This window comes from Paramacrobiotus metropolitanus, unplaced genomic scaffold (genome assembly GCF_019649055.1).
Source record: "Paramacrobiotus metropolitanus isolate TYO unplaced genomic scaffold, Prichtersi_v1.0 Parri_scaffold0000082, whole genome shotgun sequence".
Lineage (NCBI taxonomy): Eukaryota > Metazoa > Tardigrada > Eutardigrada > Parachela > Macrobiotidae > Paramacrobiotus > Paramacrobiotus metropolitanus.
The window spans coordinates 178,597-201,296 of record NW_026570302.1 but is presented as its reverse complement, the minus strand read 5'-3'; the positions used below and the strand labels follow the sequence as shown (position 1 = coordinate 201,296).

Below are 22,700 nucleotides of genomic sequence, written 5' to 3'. Positions count from 1 at the left end.
GCGCGACACGAAACATAAGAATATACGCCAAAAATATGGCTGCCGAGGATGTGAGGTTGATCAGATGACAAATATAAACATTATTTATTCAGATAATAGTAATGCAAACATGAAGAACGAAAACTACTAAATCTGCGGAATTATAAAATTTTCTCAAATTTTGTACAGCTATCGGAAATATCCATGAGATGGATGATCAGGAATCCATGAAATCACTGCCAGCGCCTACGTACGCGTTTTTGCCACCTACGTCAGAAAGCCATCGTATAAGTCAGGAAATCGTATAAAGCAATTATTGTTGACGTTATAGATTAGTTTATTGATTTATTAATTAATTTCTTGAGCAGTCGTTAAGTGCATAGTACCTGACGCGTCATTATTGCCGAACAGTCAGTATCTCAATCTTTGTGCAATAGCCACGCTAAGTCGGTTACGAAATAAACTCGGCGCATAACGCGAGTGATTTGAAATTCAATGTCTTGATTTTTTTTTAAAAATTTGCGTTTTGGTTTCTTAATGTGATTGGTGCATAACAGTCATTAATACCGGTAAAGGCCAATGAAGTACATAGGCACAAATATGATGAATACGAATCTGTAATTATAGTTTTAGTAATTTATTTACTGGTAATTAAACGCAAAATAACATGCTGAACATTCGGTGAAAAACGTACAAAGAAACCGGTACGCATATTAACACGGTCTCTGCTCAAACAAATAACTAGAATCTTGTCAAAGACGCAGTAGAGGGAGCATTTCAATGGTCAGTCAACATGCTGTGTTGGTCAGTTATCGTTAAACGTTTGGACAGCACTACTGTAACCGGAAGTTAATGTAAGCAGTCGTTATTACAATGGGACAGAATCACATTCATCTTTTTGAACGGGATGCAGAGACTAGCAGCGGGATCAGGGTTCATGATTCTTGCAGCGCAACATGGTCAAACTGGTATTCACCCAAGCCCGGACCGACGCGCTTGAGATTGGTTATGTGATCGGCCATCTTCTTCATCCGTTCAGCTTGTGCGCGTAGAAACTCCTCTTCCAAAAAGTCCGTCATCTGTCGCATAATAAAGAGGCTCGTATATCATGATCAGCATAGTGGGCGTTACACACAGGGAAAACAATTACGCACGTGTGGATCTTTATGACGCCCGGCAATTTCCTGCAGTTCCAAGAGGGACGCGTTAATCCGGCGCTGCATTTCCAAACTGGCCTGCATGGCGTCCAGTCCCACACCCCATTCATCACGTTCAGCTCTCTAAGTAATAAAACACAGTGAGAATAAGAATTTTTTCGTATGGATTCGAATTCAAATTTGAATTCTTTAAAAAAGCGCAGACATATTGTATAGTGTCATTTTTCTAGTAATTCGTAGTGTAATTAACAGAAACTATTCAAATCATGTTTGTTGTCCGAAATTTATCATTTGCAGATTATTTTTCTATTTATAACATTGGATACACGACTCTGTAAAAAGCAGCATCTACCGATATTTATAATAAAATTTAGATATATTTTTGTGGCGTGCAAAATGTGCAGGAGTTTTCGTAATTTTCAGTGACTTTCATGACATCAAATTACTACCCCGTTAAGTCGAAAAATATGATCACGAATCACGAAAACTTCCGCGAATTTTGTATGCGCTATGTATTTCAGCCATAAGAGCGCTAATAAATTTACAATATTTTTTTCTAAATTCAGTTTTGTTATTATAATAATTTGTGATTGCCCGTCTCCACATCGTAATTGTGCAAACACACCGATTATTATCACGCATGACATGTGCAGAGCCTGACCGCGATTTTAATCAACTGTTATCACTACGGAGTCTGATTAATGATTATTATAACATGCATTCTGGTTGCAGTAAAACGTTTGACCTTTATATCTCCCAGCACCAGGCGTCCTCCTCGAAGTGTCTGGTAATGAATCAACTTGCTGGCGTCTTCGCGTTCGGCATCGCTGCAATCCTTGAAGTATTTGACGAATCCACGTAGTGCAACATCATCCCGATCGAAGTATGCCGACTAAATTCAACATTGCAATCATAATCAATAATAATTAAAATAATAATAATCAAGATTAATATGCACAATTGCAAGTATCTCGCTTACAGCAATCATTATTAATCAACAGCAATCATAACTACGGTAATATGCATCCCCTTTATGTTCATAATGTAAGTACACGTATTCCTTTACAAGCACGCGTAGAAAAATAGTTATATCAAATAATTATTGCGTGAGACGCCTCTTTGGTTTTGTTTATTTCATGAAGCCCTGCTGTCGACAACAAATAACTTCACATAAACTAATATTTGAAGCGTAGATAGCGACTAATTCGTGGTAATTTGATCACATCATAATATCTTCTAGTTAAGACGAGATGCAGTTAGATACGCATTAAAAATTCTACCGCGTGTTACATAAGAAATTTTACATGTTAGAGTATGGTAATGCTTATTTAGAGTGTGATACATATTCTCGTTAACTCGTATGCTGTTTAGTCATTATTATTCATATTATCAGTAGTTGTCTGTCTCAGTTTACTGTATTCAACTTACCAACGACGAATAAAAATACGAGGCGGTTAGTTCCATATTAATCTGGCGGTTAACCGCAGCTTCGCATTCCACATGATAGTTCTGACGGCATAAACTCAGATTTCCCGGAGCACCCATGTTTGCTTCCTTGGTTGAACGTACTTAATCAAGCAATAAAAAAGACGTTTCTACTCGTGCACAAGCAGCTGATGGTACAGATATACTGTCAGAAAGGATCTTGAGGTAGTCAACAAATATTATTTATGTTGACTGGCTGATGATAGTAAGAGATTTATGATGTACAGAGTACGTGGCCTGATATTACAAGTCAGTTACAGTCCCCATAAGTACTTCAGTTTACTACAACCTCAAAGTGGAGGTTTGAAAGTAATCTATTATCACGATTTTCATCTAAGAGATTGTGACTGGCTGATAACGTTTTGACAAAGGCTGATAAAAAGATAAAACTGGGCAGTTTTAGTAGCATATGAAGTACTCGTACCGGTAATAATTTATTACACTCGCATTAGCAAACACTGTACAGTTGTCCCTTAATCAGGATTAACGTGATAGTATTAAAAAGATAGCTGATAATATTTTATATTTACTTTTTGTTTTCTGAATAACACCTCGTTTTTTTTAGAGAAATAATTGAACTACAAATAGTGACGCTGAAAGTGCCATGTAGAAAACATTTCTACGGCGCCACAGTATTAAAGAACTACCGTACAAGAGCAAAAAATGATATTATGCACGCTTCGTTCAGTAGACCGTACGCCGTAACATACTCGCGACTCCGACCGGAAACACTCAGATTTACAGCTGCAGTGACGTACAATAACACTGAAATATCAGCCAGAAAAATTCAAAAATATTGTGCCACTGATTCTCACGAATATGCACGGTAAATCATCATAAATTGGTATAAATACCAAGACGAAAATCATAATTACTCCTTCTATGCACAAAATTTTTAAAATTATAACCCTGCCAGTATTCCTGCAGTTACTCCAACAGTCCTTGATATTCCAAATAAATTTGTTAAAATAATGGCCCATTCGTTCAATAAATTTTTACAAACTGTCATCGCCGTGGATGAGTTCGAACCTGAAGAGATCGCGCTTTTTCTGGCGTTCCACAACCAAGAAAAATCCGAGCAAAAGGCTGCCAGAAAGAAATTCGCTCTTCAAGACATCCCTGATCAGCAGTGTGTCGACTGGTTCAGATTCCAACGCGAGGATATCGAATTATTGCGCAAGGAGCTGCTCATCCCGGATGTGGTGCGTACTGAATCCGGGTCGATTTACGAAGGAACTGAAGCTCTGTGCATTCTTCTCCGTCGACTAGCATATCCGTGTCGCTATACAGATCTGACAATAATCTTCCACAGATCCATAACGGAACTTTGTATGGCCTTCCACTGGGTTATTGAGCATATCTATTGCCACTTCATTCATCTCTTGAATACCCTGGATTTGTGTTGGCTTACACGAGATGATTTGCAGGGCTTTGCTGATGCAGCCCTTGCCAAGGGGGCGCCCCTGGATAACGTTTGGGGCTATATCGATGGCACTGTGCGACCGATTTGCAGGCCTTCTGAGGGGCAGCGTGTAGTCTGGAATGCACACTATCGCATGCACAGCATGATTTTCCAGTCTGTCGTTGCTCCAAATGGCATGATCGTGAATTTAGACGGTCCGTGGCCAGGAAGAAGACATGATGCAGGAATTCTCGCCGATAGTGGCCTAATGGATAAACTCCGAGAAAAAATGGTGGAAATTGGGAAAAAGTTTATTTTATACGGAGATCCTGCTTATCCATCAAACGAATACATTGAGGCACCATTTCGAAGACGCATGGCGCCACTTCCGGAGGATCAAGAGCAGTTCAACGAAGATATGAGCAGGTGCAGGATATGTGTAGAATGGGGATTTAACAAAATTGTGCAGTATTTTGCTTTTGTCGATTTCTCGAAGAATTTAAAAGTGCTGATGCAGCCAGTGGGCAAATTTTTTCTGGTAGCTGCAATTCTAACAAACTGTCACACTGCTCTCTATGGAAGTCAAACGGGAATTTATTTTGGAGTCGATCCTCCTTCTTTAAAAGAATATCTGAGGAATGTTAGGATTAATGAAGATTAATGAAAAATGGAAATAAACTTGTGCCGTTCTTGTTATTCACCCGTAGAGAAAGCAAACATGTAGTGCAAAACACAACCACACAGCGGAACGACAAACACACACCGATACTAAATAATGAGATTCCAGGAACAACATCTACAAATCACGAACCGGAAATGAGAAAGTTTTCTGGATAGAACCCATACCAAAAAAACTCAAAAATTACAAAATTTGCGGCAGTATTTAGGGAAAAAATTACAAACATTTAACCGCTTTTCACAAACATTTTGCCCATTTAATGTCTCTCCGTGAAGCGAGTTACCATCTGCGCCATCATGCGATTGTTCTCGTACAGCGCTTCCCGATCTTTTAGTGTCTGATCCAGTTTTCGCGATTCCAGATCAAGTCGTTTCTCTTCGAGTCGAAGTTTTTCGCGTTCGATGTCCAGCTTGGCCTCTTCCAGTTTACGATCAGCCAACTTTTCATCCCGCTTATCGGTGAAATATCCCGCAACAGCTGCTTGCCAGGATCCTTTTCGTTCTTTGTTGGGTTTTGATTCTTTTGCCTTCTGAGTCGCGTTGACAGCCGCGTTGAATTCATCGTCGGTGTTAGGTTCTTCCTCCGGTTCTTGCTCCACTGTAAAATATTTATGTCGCTGATTATGTTTTCTGTTTACTTGAAATTCCTCCTGGTTAATTATGAAAAAGTCAATATTTCACTCACGCTGCTTTCGCTTTTTCCGGCTGTTTTTGGCTGCACACATAAGTTTCTGCTCATGACGGTCTCTTTTGTGATCTGCTTCTGTTTTCTCCTTTTCCTGGGTCCTTGCGTGCTCTTTTTCCAATTGACAGATTTCCAGGAGAAGGATTTCTTTTTCGGTAAAGTTTCCGTCTTCAGAATCTCCCGTTAGCTTTTCCCAGTTCGGATTGTCTTTTTTGAACTTGGCAATCATCGTCGCGACATGATCTCGTATTGCCCGTGGAGAATGCAGGTCCACACCATCTTTCTTGCATTCTTCATAAATGTCTTCCCACATTTTGCCTCTTTTGTTTGTCTGGATGCTGTATCCTGCGTGGAAGCGGTAAGACCGAAGAACTCCACACTCTTCGTCGTGCGTCCAAACATGCCTTTTGCGCTTCTCTGGGTTCTTCTCTTGTGAAGGCCCTTGCGGTGCTTCCGGTTCCACAGACATATTTGGGTTCCACAAATGGTTATAGCTGTCTGCAAAGTGGGCAAAACGATGGTTTTAGGAAAAATGAACCATGGGCCTAATAAACGCACATGCCATAGGCATTCAGCATATGCCGTTTTAGAGATCCGGCGTAGGGCGGATAGTTTTTACGCGTCACAGCACGACGCTAGGTTACAGCTGCTAACGTCGCGAACGGACGTAAAACAACCCGGAACCGAAGGTTCCACATGTAACCGAAGCCGAACTCAACACAAACCGTGCAATCTGAAATAGGCTAGTATTAAAGAACTACCGTACAAGAGCAAAAAATGATATTATGCACGCTTAGTTTTTAGCACATATCACAATTACGGAAATTAAAACCATCTGGACATACTGATCAACTTATTATTCAGCTTAAGACTGAAAGACTACTCAGTAGGTAAAACTGTTTTATATGTTGTTTTATCGCTTACAGTTAAGTTCCTGTCCTTGTTTATAATTCAGTATTAGAGCTGCAGCACTGCAGTCGTCAGATGATGACTTTAAAATGAGCGTTTTTATTCCGAACTGTACAACATGAAATCGGCACTTTGCTTCCCCGTTGGGGTCACCAGCCGTTATTAGCAATCAATCAATAAACCGCAGAATTATGGGTCAGGTAAAACGATTGACCCATTTCCGGTCAACACTTAACAAAATGGGATGTTAAACAAATACAGACGAAAATTTACATAAGCACGTATGGTACAAATAAAATTTCGTTACTGTTATTAAAAATTGGCATAAAGACTTCAAAAACGGTACACATAAATTCCATTAGGTTTCGTTGACCCACGGTCACACTTACCATGTACCGAAAATCAAAATCCTCTTAAACATAACGGCACCGGTTACGTGCATAATGCGACGATATAATTTTGCTTAACGCGTCAAAATACACTGTATGGCACGTTATTTTCTACATATAAATATAAGGGCTGGCGCATCCTTCAATACATAACTGCAGTAATTGTATTATGCTACATTTCCAGCTTTAACTTTTAACTAAGGAAAATGGCTACGTCGTCCCTATATATTGTCACTGCTGTACAACTGTGGCTAGTCGCGTGCCAAATTCTTGGTAAGGAAAATTGATAGATTTTGTACTTACTGTGTAAACTGCAGAAAAATGTAGTATTATCTGCGGTGACCTAACTCAGTCTCTACTGCGTTTCGGTTCTGGCGTGCGTTCGGCTTTGTCGTGACCTTTTACAATCTGCTTTCATAACTCTTCAGGCCGGACGAATGCGTCCTGCACATTCAACCGGGGCGAGAGTATTCCGGTGAATTTCGAATGTCGGGTACAGTATGGTTCGGCATACGGGCGCTTGACCTTTCAGCCTGACGGCAATCTGGTGATTTACGACGGCAGTGGCCTTGCCAAATGGAGTACCGGTACAGCGGGCCGTGCTGAACGTGCCGTGTTCCAGTCGGATGGGAATTTTGTCATTTACGATATTGCTGAGAAAGCCGTGTGGAATAGTCATACAGCAGGGAAGGGCCGCATCCTGGTCTTCCAGAATGACCGCAACCTCGTTATCTACGACAACGCTAGCAAATCCGTTTGGAATTCTAAAACTTACGTCACCTGTAAATAACGACTTGCAAATTAATTATATAAGACAGCAATGTAACAAGGCAAAAACTTTCTGGTAAAAAATTATTAAGTACTATAGAAGTATAGATAATCTGTACAATATCTATGTGCTTTAGTGATTATACGAGTACTGTACTTTGTACATAACATATTTATGTGGTTGATATATAGATTATTTCATATACTTCAGTACATCATGCAGATCAACAGAAATAAACCTAACTTTGTTCCTTAAAACTAGAAGCGCTGCTCCAGTTATCTTGTGCTAGCGTCAAGTCGGCCAAAATCCAATGTTAATTAAGCAAAAGCCAAAATAATGTATGTAAATAATTTATTGGATACTTAACATAACATAACAACATGCCTGCGCTGATTTACACTAATAAAAATGTTCGAATTTAAAAAAATGTAAATAATCCAGAGCCAAAATTAACACGGGCGGCAGTATACAATACTCCGCAATCTGGGTATGTTGTCCATTTAGCAATAGTTTCAACCGGATCGATGTTTGCGTGCACAAACGGTTTTCAGCTTTCACATCAACTTATACTCGTACACAACATTTGGCTACAAAATGCAATAAAACGATGCAAAAAGTGTTTGGAGTGCGCGAAAGGGGAAGTTTTCGTGTATGTACCCGAATTTGGCAACATGTACCGGATCTTTTCCCTAAAGCAATCTGTTTTTGCACTTAATACTCCATGGTCCTGAATTGAGTTAATTTATTTGGTATGCAATCCGACATTACCTACAATGTCTTCTTATCAGGATTTTTATAACGAAAATCAACTTGCTCGAACTCGAGGTAACCGTTCGACCATTTTATGCAAGCAGCCCATAAAATCCCGGCTTATGAGAAACACTTTGCATGCCTTAAGTGACTCAAGCATGCTGCAGTAAAAAAAATAACAGGAATATATAATGTGCATTCTACAAATAACGCGCCATCTGCATGAGGATTCACGGCAATAGCGGATTATTTCCGTACGTCAATTGCCGGCATACGGCGACGAATTCGGTGTGTGCATTTTATTGTCTGAACGCTTGGTTTCATTGCACAGGTGTGTCACTCACATATGGAATCTGTATAAATTTTTACAGAAGCGGAACCATCAAACGCAGCTGGGTAGTATAAAAGCACTACTCGGGTAGTGTAACTGGAAAAATGTATGTACAATATTTTGAAAGGGCTGCTGAACAGAAGTGTCGAACAAATTACTGAGTTACTCGTATTTTTCGCTTAAACCGACAATGCTGGACAAATCGGTGTTTTTCTATGGCGTCCAAGTGTGGCTGATCGCATGCCAAATTGCCGGTAGGAAAATACGTAGTAATTATCCTAAGTATTGTTATTCTAATTTATTAATTTTTTTCGATTAAATAGTTAAAATGCGTGTATATCCCGGAGCGTACGAATCGCTGCAAGACAGAAATTATTAAATTAATATTGGTGAAAAACGTTCATAATCTGACGTCTCTGTTCTGTGAAATTGTATGCGGTCGCGGTGACCTTTCGTGTATTTCAGGCCGATCGGAGGCGGCTTGCTCGTTTAACCGCGGCGACAAGATCCCGGCCAACTTCGAATGCCGGGTACAGTTCGGATCGGGGGCGGGACAGTTGAATTTCCAGTCGGATGGCAATCTGGTGATTTACGACGGTAGCGGTCGTTCCAAGTGGGACACCCATACCGCCGGCCGCGGGGATCAGGCCGTGTTCCAGACCGACGGGAATCTGGTGATCTACGATATCGCCAACAAAGCCGTGTGGAACAGTCAGACAGCGGGCAGAGGACGTCGGCTGGTGTTCCAGGATGACCGCAATCTGGTAATCTACGACAATGCCAATAAAGCGGTGTGGAATTCCGGCAGCGAAATTGTCTGTAAATGATGTGGAATGGATTGAATAAGGGGTGTTGATTCAGAAACGAGCACCTCCTAGTTCTTGGCTGTGCAAGCTGCTTTCTAGTGTATTAAGCTCTTTAATATCGTAAAACTTAGAAGGCTAAATTTAATATTTTTACTTCAACTATTTGGCGTTTGTTGAATCGATCGATCTGTTGGAAGCCTGTTAGAACCGCATTACTAACACTGTAATACGTGTTGTTTTCTGACCAATCTCTGTACGAAAATAATCATATTTATTGCTAACTTTTATACCGTCTTTCATTCAAAAATAATGGAACGATTCAAGTATAACCGGTACATGTCGAAGCACTGCTCTCGTCCGCTGAAATAATATGAGTATTACTGGTACTGCAATAATATAGTATTATTGCAAATACAAAATATAAAAAAATATTTTGTATTTTCCGAAATACAAAATATTATTATTTTGTATTTCGATACGTAGCAACCATTGTCATAATCATTAAAAAATTTCGTTCATGAACCAGAAATCCCAGTGCAAGGTACAATAATATACCGTAACAAAATAAACTCAATGAAGCGCCTGACGTATGCGTTTGTTCTGCTTCTACCAAATACAGAGTAGAATCACCGAACAGCGTATAGAGTGACGACGCAACTAAATAAAATCTGCGCTATTCAAATTTTATTTTATATTTTGTGAATTTAATATTAACAATCAAATACAGTTTTCGAAAAACCATTTTCAAATTCTTCACTTAGGACTTACGAGTAATTAAGTATTTATGGGTAATTTATATAAGTCGCGTTCAAATCAAATTTCCATCGTGTGTTCGGGCACACTTCTGAGCAAGGTGCTTCGTAAAAATAATACCTGAAAACGAATCAGGGATGAATTTAAGTTCATCCTACGCGCAGTTTTTTAATATACTAATGCTTATAGAAACGTAGTTGTGTGTGTTCTACGGATTACGACAGCAGTGTGTATGCTCTGGTGCATGCTGCTCAGCATGGCGATGCTACCGCGAAAGGTCACGGGCCAGCAGATCCGCTGTCTGTACTGCCACGGACCCAACTTTCGGGATCCGGCCAGCAAGATGGCCTGTGAGGATACGGAGCGGATGATTGGCACGGCGAAAGCCTTCCGCACCTGTGATAATCGCGAGGAGTTCTGCCTCGTCAACGCCACCTACGCGGATCCGCGCGACGACGGCCGCTTCTACTTCCCGGCCACCATCACGCGCAGCTGCGCCATGCCGGGGAAATCGCGCTATTGCGAGTCATATGCAGATGGTAATAGCTTAAAAATAGTTATTTGCGTTGAATTTTTAGTTTAATTTTTTTCGTCTTTTTTATTCCGTTTCATTAGAACATGGCCAATGCTCAAGTGCTACTTCCAGTGACTATTAACAATATTTTTATTATAATTAACTTCATTCTTTCCATGGTATTTGACTCGCCTTTTTTATTCTGTGAAGTATCACGACTTTGCTTCATAAATGCATTAATTTAAATGCCTGTGAAATTCTGGCAAACTGGGAAATGATTTTAAATCATTACTTATTAGATTTTAACTAAGCGTTAGTATACTGGAGAAATATTTTTTTATTTTCTTTAGCAAATTTTTTACAGAAATATTTTTAATGTTCTTAAATTTGTTTGTTCTAAGCTTCAGTATATTTGTTTAATTTCTGTATAAATTAAAGATTAAAGATTTACTAAAGATTTATTTATCTCGTGCAAAGAAATTCCTGGAGAGTACAAAAAGAATTTAATGGTATGTTAGTACATGCATCCATAAGATTAATAAATTTATGCATTCAGTATTAAAAAATTATTTCGTTACGAAATTACATAGTTTTTAAAATAGTCGGATCTAATTTAGCATATTAGTGAAATGCATTTACACATTTATTGTTTTTAATATTTTTATTTTGTGACGTCAGTGCCAATTTTACTCCGGAAAATTTGTGATTACGTGGCAGATTTGCAGGTAAGTTTATGACGAAGCATCCCGTGGAGTATCCGAAAACCGTGGTAAAAACGGTGGTCTGCGCGTGTAAAAGCGACTGCTGCAACAGCTGGCATCTGGCCGATCTGCAGCGTGTCTGGGGCAAACCGGCACCGGAACTGCCGGACATGGCCTACTGCACGGATCGCGAACGGTACACCTATCCGCCCACCACGCCGGACAATTATCCCGGCGATACGGAGGAAGAGGAGATAAATGATTCTCCTTCGTTTCGACGTCGCAAATTTGATAAAATAATTCTACAATTTGTTTTGCCAATAACAGTTTTGCATGCTGTTGGTTTGTTTATATTGTTTTAATTATTGCCATAATCTTTGTTACTTGTTAGATGACTGATGAATAGGATAAATGCAAGTTTTATGCATGTTATGGACAATTAACTCGCTAAAATTTACAAACATTAAAATGAATACTTCTATAATTGTTTAAAAGAGCCAGTTTAAATTTTGTGAATTACCTAAAATGAATATAATTTTAAAACAAAACATTAATTTTGTAAGAACCAGAAAAAATACCAGCTTCAACAAATACAAATGTTTGCCTATCCTTCCCTTAATAATTTTTATTCAGAATTTATTAAACAGCTGCCATTCTGCCAGAAAAAGAAAATAATAATCTTTGCTAGATAGATTATAAATGCAGTGAAAGTTTATTGATAATTATTATTGAGTATTAAAATTATTAATTAACAACTGTTATCAATTTATCACTGCTTCAGTAATTTTTTATTATTAAAAAAATCGCTGTAATTTTTGATTATGATCAGTAATATTATTCTTGCGTTGTTAGTTTGTTATTAAAAAAAAGATTGAACGAGCATCCAGCAAGCTTATTTTAATTTCAAAATCCCCGAATTTCATAATAAGCAATAAAACCAGCATTCATTCAGCAATAAAATCGAGCGCTTTTTCTCTTATTCGATTTTTATTCAACGTTTATTCAGCTGTCCAAAACCGACAAAAGAAATACCAATATTTTCCGATTAAGATCAAAAGCGATCAAAAACTGCGTAAAACACAAGACAGTTTCTCCACATCGTCAAAATACTCTCATCTCCAACGAAAGAGAGATCAAAATGGCCCAAAAAAAGGTGAACACAAGGCAAACAGTATATATACCGAACAAAATATGCGATCCTTCTCTTTTCCGTCTTAAAACCAGATATTTGTCCAAAATTACATGATGGCTGATGCAAAACGTCATTCATCCACAAGGGAAAACAAATTACGCTTAAAAACATAAAACACGGCGATTACTTGGGCAAATAGGCCGCGGCTGAGTCTTACGCCACATAACTGTACTGGGTTTGGTCTTCTTCGTCGCGTTTCATGTACTCCTTATCGATCAGAATCTCAATACATTTCTGCAATAAAAAACCAATAAAATGTGTCAAGATATTTTTGAAAAATCCTTACAAAATATTAAAAGGACACAAGACAATGCAGATATCTAACTTATTTACAGCATTTTTCAAATAAATAAAAAACAAAAAAATGTCAGAAAAATCCACAACAGCATTATTTTAATATCCGGCTCATTTTCCTGTAAACACATCATTTTTTACAACGAAGAATTTAAAAATATTCGAATAAAACATGTCAAGGTATTTTTAAAAACATTTAAAAATTCTTAAGAAACAGATTATACATTACGTAGAATATTTGGTAAATAAATGCGGATACGGACCTTAACCAGTGGAATTGTGGGCTTGAAACGGGTGGAGAGGATGGTGAGGACCTCGGCGATGAGCTGCTGGTGCTTGAGGGTCTTGCGCATCTTCATGACGCGCACCAGCGCCGCCTGGATAACAATCTTGCGGTCCTCCTCAATGTTGCGCGCCGTGGCCTCCTCCTCCTGCTTCTGCTCGGCCCGCATCGGCATGTTCAGGTTGATGCGCATCTTCTTACTACAGAACCGTATTCAATCAAACATTCCGTTAGCACCAGATATTGGCCAGAAAATGGGAAACAGCCACTGATTTCCTGTAACTTTTATTTTCACAACATTACTATCAAACCCACAATGTTACTAATAAATTACACGTGTACAAGAAAAAAACATTACTATGTGTAAGTAAATTTATACAAATTTATAAATTTTTAAAAATGCTCAAAATATTTGCGAAACTATAACTATAAGTTATTTATAATAATACAAACTAATACTTTCCGTTAAAACATGAGCCTTTTTTATTCCCAGAAATTTACCGATGAGAAACAAAACCTAATGAAAATACCAAAACTATTATTTCATTATAAAAATCAATATCACGTCCGAACACCCACCTGCGGAAGCCAAAATTGAGCTTCACTTCCGTCTCGGGGAGGAGATCCTTCTCCTCCACGTCGCCGGCGCCCTCCCCCGTCAGCAACATCTTACTCTTGACCAGCGGAATGACGATCTGCACGAGCAGCGCCATCTCGACGTTAGCCAGTGTGGCCAGCTGCTCCATGCGGGCGGCGTCCATCTCGTTGAACAAGAGCAGCACGGCGGCCTGGTACGTGGACACCTGCAGGATGTGGCGCATGGGGAAGCAGGTCGTGGTCATTTCGCAACGCGACACCGAGTACAGCCAGCGCAGTCGGCGCTGGGCGTGCTTGTTGCGGTAGAAGTCGGTGAACACCGTCAGCGGGCGTTCCAGCTGCGAAACGGCAAAATTAATGAAAAATAAATTATAAAAACCTGCTAACGAAAAAGTGCATCACCAGAATGTACGATTAGATTATATTGGAATAAAATTAATTATTCAGGAAATATATTATTAACATAAGAAATTACTGTAGATGAACAATGAAAATAAATAAAAATAAACGGCTAGCGAAAATGCATCACAAAATTTAATTAAAATAAAATCAATTCTTCAAGAAATATGATAACAACATAAAAAACCACCATAGATATAAACAATGAAAATAAATTAAAATAAAGTGCTATGGAACTTTACCGATCCATTCGCTAAATTACAAAAGGCTAAAAAAATTAAAATGGAAACTGGAACATAACGCCAATGAACTGTTGGATGCAGTGTCGCAATTATTAAAAAATTATAACAAATAAATTTAAAAAATCTTACAAAATCAAAAAATACGAAATCGACCCAATCATCCGCAATGTTAAATAAACCTTGAAGTTGTTCTGATAATTTACCTCGGCCGAAAGACTGAGGTTGACCTTCTCCGTGAAGGGCCAGGCGCCGTTACTGAGGATCTGCAGAGTGAACTCCAGCTTCTCCGGCAGACGCTTATGATCGGGGCTGTGCTTGAATTCCTCGTTCAAGTCCTTGCTCAGACTGACGTCCTGGAACATGCGCTGCAGCTTGATGGTGTACTCGAAGCCGCACAACGTCTGCAGAGCAAACCACAACATGATGATTCATTCAAGATAATCAGCTGATGTACGAGTATAAACACGCCTGCATCAGGTTTCGATCATGCACCCCGAAGCGGCAACCCGTCAAAAATAACCCGAGGGTATTTTAACACTTCGTCTACTAGCACGGTTACTCACACCAGAAGTGACCTTATTAATTCAGTAACAAATTTCAAAAAAATAATTTTTTAACAAAACTTTTTGGCTATGTGAGTGAAAACGGGTCTAGTTTCTGATCGTGTTGGTTTTGACCTACTCGGTGCTACCGGAAGTCCAAAATCGAGATGGTGTGAGTCACCATCCTTTTGGGACATGAGCATTCAAAGGCCACACCGTCCTGCTGCGTGAATGAAAGGTTTCGAGAAAATCAGGCCTCGTACTAAACAACATTCGTATGTAACTGGTAAATTTTCAGCGATATATGTTGTGCCGTTGCCCAACAAAAAAATGGGAAGCATTGGGAAGTCTGAGAAGACTGCCCAATGATTCCCGTGCTCGACAAAACGGCATACATGGAAGACAACTGAAGCAGCCGAGAAGACGCAGCGCAGGTGAGCATACCGCAAGCCGATGTAGGTATATGGCTGATCCGGGTCAGCTGGGCTGATGAAAGAGATAGCACTGCTCTGTTGTCTCCCTTCTCTTTCATCACAAGTAAATCTGGCGCACCTGTCTGACTCTGTTTCTTTTGTTTTCTCCCTTCATGGAATTGGTCAAACATAATGAAAACAAAAGGCACCATTGGGCAGAAAAAGCTAATGACCAATCGTGGGCTTCTGGTGGCTTACACCATGAAAGTAGACCTCGTTGTTCAAAACTGCCAGTCGACGAAGTGTTAAACCAAAAAGCACCTCTCAGTACGAAGCTAACTTAAATTTACATAAAACAAAAAATTAACAATCAATTTCCCACAAATAAGTAAAAAAGAAAATCAATTAAAAATAACTAATTTGCCAGCGAAAAATCGTTGAAAATCGAAGCGAAAAAAAAATCGAAGAATCGAAGAAAAAAAGAATCGAAGCGAAGCGAAAAATCGTAGAAAATCGAAGCGAAAAATCGTTGAAAATAATAATGCAAGCCAATTAGAAAATTAATCATAGCTGAAAGTACAAATAAACAACAATAAACAAAACCAAAAATAATAATGACGATAAAAACTATAATAAAAACAAAAAAGAAAATTTTAATAATGAAAAAGAAAATACATAAATAAAGATAATGAAAATAAAATAACGAAAATTCAAAAAATACGATATCGAAACTATAACAAAAATACAAAAGTAATTTTGAAAATATATTTAACAATAACAAATAATATACAAAAAAAAAATACGTCGGACAGAGATACTGACCCGCAGTTTGGAGATCATGGCGCCTTCCAGATCGTCACTAGCCGACAAGCCGTGCACCAAGCGCTTGGCCAGCATGCGTGTGTAATACTTCTGAAAAACGTCCTTATCCTCAACGTAGCGGAAGACGATCATCACACGATCCAGACATTTATCCAGCTCCGCATCGTCCGGATTCTGGGGACTGCATTACCAGAGAAACAAAATAGAACACAGTGCTCCGAATACTCGTAGACGACAACGTATCACCCGTGTAAGTGACACTTTCGGTCAAATTTTATTACCTTTTCTTCAGCAGCAGATCGCAGTAGCGGGCCAATAATTCCGGCACTTTCTGGGTGCTTTTGGCCATCTCCGTCACGGCGTTCTTATTCACCAGAGTCTCCATCGCCTGTCGTACAGATAGACGAAAGCATTCATACATATTTTGCCAGTTAATCCAAAAGCTCCAGTTCATTAATTCAAAAAAAAATACCAGAAAAAAATATAAAAATTGTCTCCGTAAAAGAGACAATGTTAAAAATAAATCCTTACTCTACAGATTCGCGTAGAAATTATTGTAAGGGCTGAGTAACATCGCAAAACAACGCACATCGAAATTCAAACTGAATTTACTGAAATTCGCTCACAGTTATCGAAAATTAAACTAATTTTTATTGAACTGAATTTTAACAACTTTTAAATCATTTTATTTTTAATGAATCCTAACTATGCACTCAAGTCGACTTAACCAGTCCCGCAGGAATTACGGAAGACAGCAAAACCAAATGACAAAAAGTGAAATCTGTAACCATTTAAATTTGCTTAAGGTTTTCTAGACTGATTTTTTTTAATTAAAATCATAAAACTTCTTTGAAGCTTTCTATGTTTTTTCACTTATGTATTCCGATCAAAATTTACCCGATCCATGGCATTGGAATACTCCAGATCGCTCTTGAAGGCCCCGTTGACGATGCGCAGGTAACGGTCGTACAGCTCTAGCAGCAACATGACAAAGGCCCGCGGATCATTGAGGAGGCTGTCCGCTTTGCTGGAAATGGCCTCCCCGCCTTGAGTGGTGATGTGCGTGACGAGCAGCTTATGCAGATCCTTCGTCCGCGACGGAATCCGACTGAGCAAATTATCGATGATCGACAATTCTACAATTAAGCAGCAAGGGCTTGAATACCTGTCCGCGTTTATTAAGCTTTTCAGTTTTCGCTGTTAGCGGGCTTTATTTACACCAGAGACCCAGTAAAAAAATGTAACAATAAAATCAATGTAGACAAATCATAACTAAATATATACGTAAGTAAACTTGTATTATTCTGTGGAATTCTTTCTTATTTTTGCCGGGATTATTTTGGAAATATTTTGCTGAGCCTTAGCTATATTCTTTTCCCGAGGAGCGCGATACGAACAAATCAAAACAGTGCGTGAAGTGTCACCGAAAACGTCGAAAACAAAATTAATACTCCTTATTTTCAAACGAATAATCTTGATAATAGCCAATTTTCGGGTTTAGGTAAAATTTATTTCGAAAGATTTTCGATTTTGTTCCAAAATCTTCTAATGCGACGAACCTTCGACCCGTTCCCGGGTAAGCAGGCTGGTAAATTCGGCGTCAAAAATGTGATTGTGATGGATGATTAGAGCCTCTTCCAGGACTTTGGTCAGTGGTTGTGATGTGGATTCATGGAGATATTTCGCGGTGCGTTCTATTTCCTCTTGCAAGCGACGATGAACCTATGGGAAAAACGATATAAAAACAAATCCAACTCAACAGAAATTATGTCGCCGAAATTCGCACAAAACATGAAGAAAAACAATTCACCATTTCAATAATTTTTGGAGAAATTTAGGTTACCAAAATGCGTACAGAAACTGCGTAAAAACAACTCAAACCGACCAGAAACCCCAATTCTCAGGACTGTAAATAAATAATAATAAATTCAATAACGCAAAAAAACGGCAAAAAATATTCTCAACAAAATCAGAAAACAAATTACTGAATACTAGCACAATGAAGTAGAAACTCGCGCATTTCTTTACCTTCATAACATAGTCACAAACGGAGTTAGTCTGCAAAAACGTGGCGCTCTCCCATACGTAGTACGCCTGGGTGGCTTCCAGAAACGGCTCCTCAAACAGCTTCTTGTACACATCCAGATTGATGCCAATATCGTCGGCCGTTACACCCAATTCAACTGGAAAATATCACAAAAACCCATTTCTTAACTGACTAATTAAACCGACCAATTATTTGCACATACACTTTTTTTGTTTAATAATTACTCGCATCAACTAACATCATAATTATACTCAATTAATTTCAGAAAAATAACGAAATCTTTTTTAACCTGGATTCATTTGAACTGGTCGACAACATCATTATTTATAATCATAATTAATAATAAGTATTTCAAATTATTAAATAAATCTTCCCGTTTGTCACCTACCGAAATTATGGATGACATTGTGGAGTAGCTGGCTTTCGATCACTTCGCCATTGCGATCCGCGGCGTACAGATCCAAAATAGCGCGCATAATCTGCCCACAAACAGACACCACAAATAATGGAAGAATTCAACGCAAATTCAGAGTGAACATCTTTTTAACGGCATTTTTACCGATTTATCCAACGGCTGATACACACAGTTCTTCCACTGGACAAAACACGTCTGCAAAACAAAATTCCCAAGGTTACAAACCGCAATTCAGTTCAATGATCAACTGGTAAAAAAGGTCCAGAAAATTACTGGACAAATCAAAACACGCGAAGGCCCACCGGATTTTTTAATAAGCATGATTAGAAAATAACTGGAAGGGTGAAGAGTTTAGTGTCAACGTACCCCGAACACGGTGAACACGTCATCCACACCTTCGACCGCCTGTTCCTGCTTGACCCATACACGGTTCAGGTACTCGCAGATCCCGTTGGCCACCTGGCTGGAGAAGCGGAAATCCTTCCAGCGCCCCAGATAGTGCTGCAGCAGGTAGATGCCGTCCCCGCGGTCCCCACTGAACGTCTAAACAACAACAGAAAAAAGTCAAAAACCTGCAGCAGGCATTCAAAATAAAAACAATTTGTGACAAGATTCGAGATCCAGAATGGAAAAGAAAACTGATGCGGTTAGCAGGAAACATTTTCAGTTCAGCGCAACCATCACACATCAAGAAATTCTCAAAAGACTTCCAGCTAAGTCGTTAAAAGTTATAATAATTATTGTAAAATTAATAATGGTGCACCACAATTTTAATAAATTTTAAAATGACAAAAAATACGGATTACAACGATCCAGCGAAATGTTTGGGCAGTTTTTGCTCGACCGGAAGTCGCATGTACCCGTACCCCAGGCCGCCCCTACAGCACACCAATCGGCCAGGGCGGTAGACCATTACGCAGTGGCTAAACGGATATTACGGCTTTTTTTTAATTTACTACGTTACATTTTAGTGATTTATTTCACTTAATGATTTTATGATAACATGCCAATGAATAAAATTATTTGTATTTTCTTATTTTCACCTCCAGAACGATGGCCAGCCGCTCGGCGATGAGTTCCTGCAGTTTCGTATACAGTACGCGGCCTTTATGCCGGCTGCGATCCAACGCCTGCCGATCCACATTCTGCTCCTGCTCATCCGCCACATTGGTGGAATAACTGTACACTTGCCTGAAAATTATGCATCTTAAAATTATTAATATATTTATCCACATAAAATGATAAACATTTATGATTTATCTATTTTATTTATAATGTATTTTGCAGATTATAAATACTTTTAACATGAATTATAACTTTAATAATCATTTTTTTATTATTAGTTAATTAGTATAATTATTCTAAGATTATTCAGGAATTTTTTCCAACATTTCCCTATATAATCCCGGAAAAATGACAGGACACTGCGAAGGGGGTTGACGTACGAATGCAGCATCATGTAGTTGCGACGGGTCATGCTCTCCAGCTGGAAGATCTGCATCAGCCCGGGATGGAGGTTGATCCACAGTTCTTCGAAGGAGGGACCGCGCGGGGGACCCCCTCCCCGGACCGGGGGCGCCGTCCCGCAGCGGGGGGAGTGTCCGTTGGAGGGGGCGCTGGCGGGGGAGGCCGTGGGCTCATCGGGACAAGCCCGCTTGGTGGCGGTGGCGGACATGTTGATGCCAAACTAGACCAAAAACCGACCACTGTAATTCCCTGTACAGCCGAATCTTTCATTGAAAATTACACAGCCACAATGACGTTCTTTTTCGCAAGCAGTGAAATTCGCATGCAAATTGCAATGCTGACCAGGTTTTTCAAAGATTTCAGTTTCATGGGAACCCCCCAAAATGGGAACGAATGGAGATAAAGTGTATAGTTAAGAGAAGATGATGGCTATAAATGATCAACTACCAACTGAACACTAAAGACTGATGCCACTACCAAGGAGAGATCCTTCGCAGAATGAGAGAAATCCTACGTAAAACCTCGAAAACAAATTTCTGAGAATAGTCAATAACAGGTTTGTACAGGAACAGGTAACTTAGAAGTGCTTGTTGTGCCTGCTAGTAGTGGCAAAATATCAGCATTACCGTGGTGGATTAAATGATCAATCGAAAAGTGAAAGATCCCTGCCGCGCTCAGAGCTCGTGTAAGCAATAAAATTAATTCACTGACGAAAGAACCCCGAAGCAGGAACTGGAAAAAGTAGAAGCGAAAAAACTGTGTTCGATGCTCTTCGCCGCCGTTCGGTATCAAGTCAAAGGCTAATGACCAAATTGTGGCTCCGCCTAGCGGATATGGCTTGGACCAATTGCAGAATTTCATTAAATCCGGTTTTGACTGTTTTTTAGATTTATTGCCAAAATGATTTAATTACCGAAGATTCTATAAAGATAATAAAATAAGTACGTAAAGAGAGAAAAAGAAAATAAAATAATTTTTATTCTAAGAAATTATAATAATTTAAAAAACAGAGCCAATTTCTCAGCCAACCAATCACATGCGTTCTGATAGCGTACGCGCATGACGTCATTTGTGAGTAAGATGGTTAACATCTGATTCCCGGTGGCCGCATTGCGTCAAAATATTGCTCAGAGCAAAATCGATTTTAAGTTTTACAACTGTGAGGCTGAGTGTGAGCAATGCTCTCAGTGTACGTAGCACGTAGGCTACTGATATTCATATTATTGTGAGCAAAAATTAATAGCAAATTTGCCTAGCGCCAGTGCACTACATCATTCCCCATCAATTAGCTGCAATATTATTCACATTTCGCAAAATTAACTCGCAAGTCACACCTACGAACTACTTTAAAAATGAGTAAAACAGCTACGAGTGCGTAGTCGTACTGCGTACTTACTTCCATCAGTTCCATGGGTACATTTTATGTATATTAAATTTGTTCAAATAAAATTATTAAATCTTATTATTTATTAATTTAAATTTAAATAAACTGACAGCAAGCTAATTCAAATAATTCTACCGACTACCTGTCACTACCAGTCGTTTATTATGTAACGTAGTATGTTCACCGCTTCGCAAAGACCACTCTCCTCAACCAGGCTGAACCAGCACAACAAATTATTCACAAAAACTGAACAACAGGTTTAAAAAAACACCAGAAATTTTCCGGGGATGCTCGACACCCCACAACACCAACTCTCGTCGCAAAAACACCCGATCGCCCATCATTACGATCGCGCCGCAGTTGCGACTGTCTTCGCCACCGCCGGAGCCTTCTCCGGGACGCTGAGGGGAGGGACCGGTGGGGGCAGGGCGGTCTGGGCGGCCCGCGAGGCTTTGTCGCGCTGCGTGCGTTGCCAGTCGGCGTAGATGCACCAGATGGTCAGGGTGGGGGCGATGATGGTCCATTTGTAGCGGCGCAACAGACGCAGCACGCTCTTCTGCTCCTTGGCTTCGCGTTCGGCGGTCAGCTCCGCGGCCGTCAGGGCCCGCGGCGGCATGTAGGGGCTGCGCATGTCCACGGGGGCAGCACCGCGCGGGGATGGAGTGGCGGGGGTCCGCGGATCGGGGTTGGCGGTCGTCATGGTTGGAGAAGGGACCTCCCGAATTGTCACGATGCTGAAACTGGGTTTCCACGATTTGCCTGCGCAGATGATGAGGAAATAAATGATAAGCTCCCTCAAGCGAGGATCATTGATGAGAACCAAAATTGGGATTATTCAAATCAGTAAGGCATAAATAAAGAACAGCTGGTTCAAAATCGGAAGTCCCAGTAAAATTCCGTGCGGTCCTAACTGCGCACCATGGAATATTAACTTCTGTAGGCACTAAGCAGAAAGCACGGAGTAAAAGAAACTGCCAGCTGCTAAACTCGGATTTCAAGCTCGAAAACTAGATTACTAACTTAGTCTAACTAGATTACAAAACTTCAATACAATTCGGAACTTAAGATTGAAAGCATAAAAATAAAGAGTACCGAAAGTCCAGGAAACTCCCGTCAATCATAAGAAAAGTTAGAAAAAGAAAAGTGCGAAAATCAAAATACTTACAGCTTACTACAGTAACAAAAACTTCGAAAAAGAGCAGAAAATTTCATTTTATTCGGTGAGTCAATGATTCCACTTCCAGTCTGCACTGGTATTGGAAAACTGTCCCATTTGGCGCTGTCAAGACTACAAG

General features: G+C 39.6%; 7 protein-coding genes across 8 annotated transcripts; 4 read left to right on the top strand and 3 right to left on the bottom strand.

The window, feature by feature from the left end:
* Positions 1-600: 600 nt before the first annotated feature.
* Positions 601-2,875, bottom strand: LOC129595731 (soma ferritin-like). The gene is made up of 4 exons (XM_055492815.1): positions 2,565-2,875; positions 1,882-2,028; positions 1,134-1,259; positions 601-1,058 (listed from the first exon to the last, which is right to left on the bottom strand). The coding sequence occupies exons 1-4, from the start codon at positions 2,679-2,681 to the stop codon at positions 915-917; spliced, it is 534 nt and encodes a 177-aa protein (XP_055348790.1). The 5' UTR covers positions 2,682-2,875; the 3' UTR covers positions 601-914.
* Positions 2,876-3,592: 717 nt separating this feature from the next.
* On the top strand, positions 3,593-4,691 carry LOC129595759 (uncharacterized). The gene has a single exon (XM_055492863.1). The coding sequence runs from the start codon at positions 3,593-3,595 to the stop codon at positions 4,682-4,684; it is 1,092 nt and encodes a 363-aa protein (XP_055348838.1). The 3' UTR covers positions 4,685-4,691.
* A 2,199-nt stretch (positions 4,692-6,890) lies between these two features.
* On the top strand, positions 6,891-7,474 carry LOC129595758 (uncharacterized). The gene is made up of 2 exons (XM_055492861.1): positions 6,891-6,957; positions 7,113-7,474. The coding sequence occupies exons 1-2, from the start codon at positions 6,891-6,893 to the stop codon at positions 7,472-7,474; spliced, it is 429 nt and encodes a 142-aa protein (XP_055348836.1).
* Positions 7,475-8,458: 984 nt separating this feature from the next.
* LOC129595784 (comitin-like) lies at positions 8,459-9,667 on the top strand. The gene is made up of 2 exons (XM_055492894.1): positions 8,459-8,788; positions 9,000-9,667. Exons 1-2 carry the CDS (start codon positions 8,725-8,727, stop codon positions 9,359-9,361), a joined length of 426 nt encoding a protein of 141 aa, XP_055348869.1. The 5' UTR covers positions 8,459-8,724; the 3' UTR covers positions 9,362-9,667.
* Positions 9,668-9,937: 270 nt separating this feature from the next.
* Positions 9,938-11,781, top strand: LOC129595782 (uncharacterized). The gene is made up of 2 exons (XM_055492892.1): positions 9,938-10,632; positions 11,333-11,781. Exons 1-2 carry the CDS (start codon positions 10,326-10,328, stop codon positions 11,668-11,670), a joined length of 645 nt encoding a protein of 214 aa, XP_055348867.1. The 5' UTR covers positions 9,938-10,325; the 3' UTR covers positions 11,671-11,781.
* Positions 11,782-12,190: 409 nt separating this feature from the next.
* On the bottom strand, positions 12,191-20,792 carry LOC129595727 (cullin-1-like). Of its 2 annotated transcripts, none has more exons than XM_055492811.1 (15): positions 20,648-20,792; positions 20,000-20,241; positions 19,598-19,745; positions 18,921-19,097; positions 18,699-18,749; positions 18,528-18,618; positions 18,121-18,275; positions 17,652-17,814; positions 16,990-17,228; positions 16,374-16,480; positions 16,093-16,273; positions 14,519-14,716; positions 13,657-14,012; positions 13,058-13,277; positions 12,191-12,734 (listed from the first exon to the last, which is right to left on the bottom strand). In XM_055492811.1, the coding sequence occupies exons 2-15, from the start codon at positions 20,227-20,229 to the stop codon at positions 12,654-12,656; spliced, it is 2,397 nt and encodes a 798-aa protein (XP_055348786.1). In that variant the 5' UTR covers positions 20,230-20,241; positions 20,648-20,792; the 3' UTR covers positions 12,191-12,653. The 2 variants fall into 2 exon arrangements, with proteins under 2 accessions (XP_055348786.1, XP_055348785.1); XM_055492810.1 differs by having other exon boundaries at positions 20,364-20,768.
* Positions 20,793-21,570: 778 nt separating this feature from the next.
* LOC129595730 (uncharacterized) lies at positions 21,571-22,687 on the bottom strand. The gene is made up of 2 exons (XM_055492814.1): positions 22,571-22,687; positions 21,571-22,348 (listed from the first exon to the last, which is right to left on the bottom strand). Exon 2 carries the CDS (start codon positions 22,103-22,105, stop codon positions 21,749-21,751), a length of 357 nt encoding a protein of 118 aa, XP_055348789.1. The 5' UTR covers positions 22,106-22,348; positions 22,571-22,687; the 3' UTR covers positions 21,571-21,748.
* Positions 22,688-22,700: the final 13 nt, after the last annotated feature.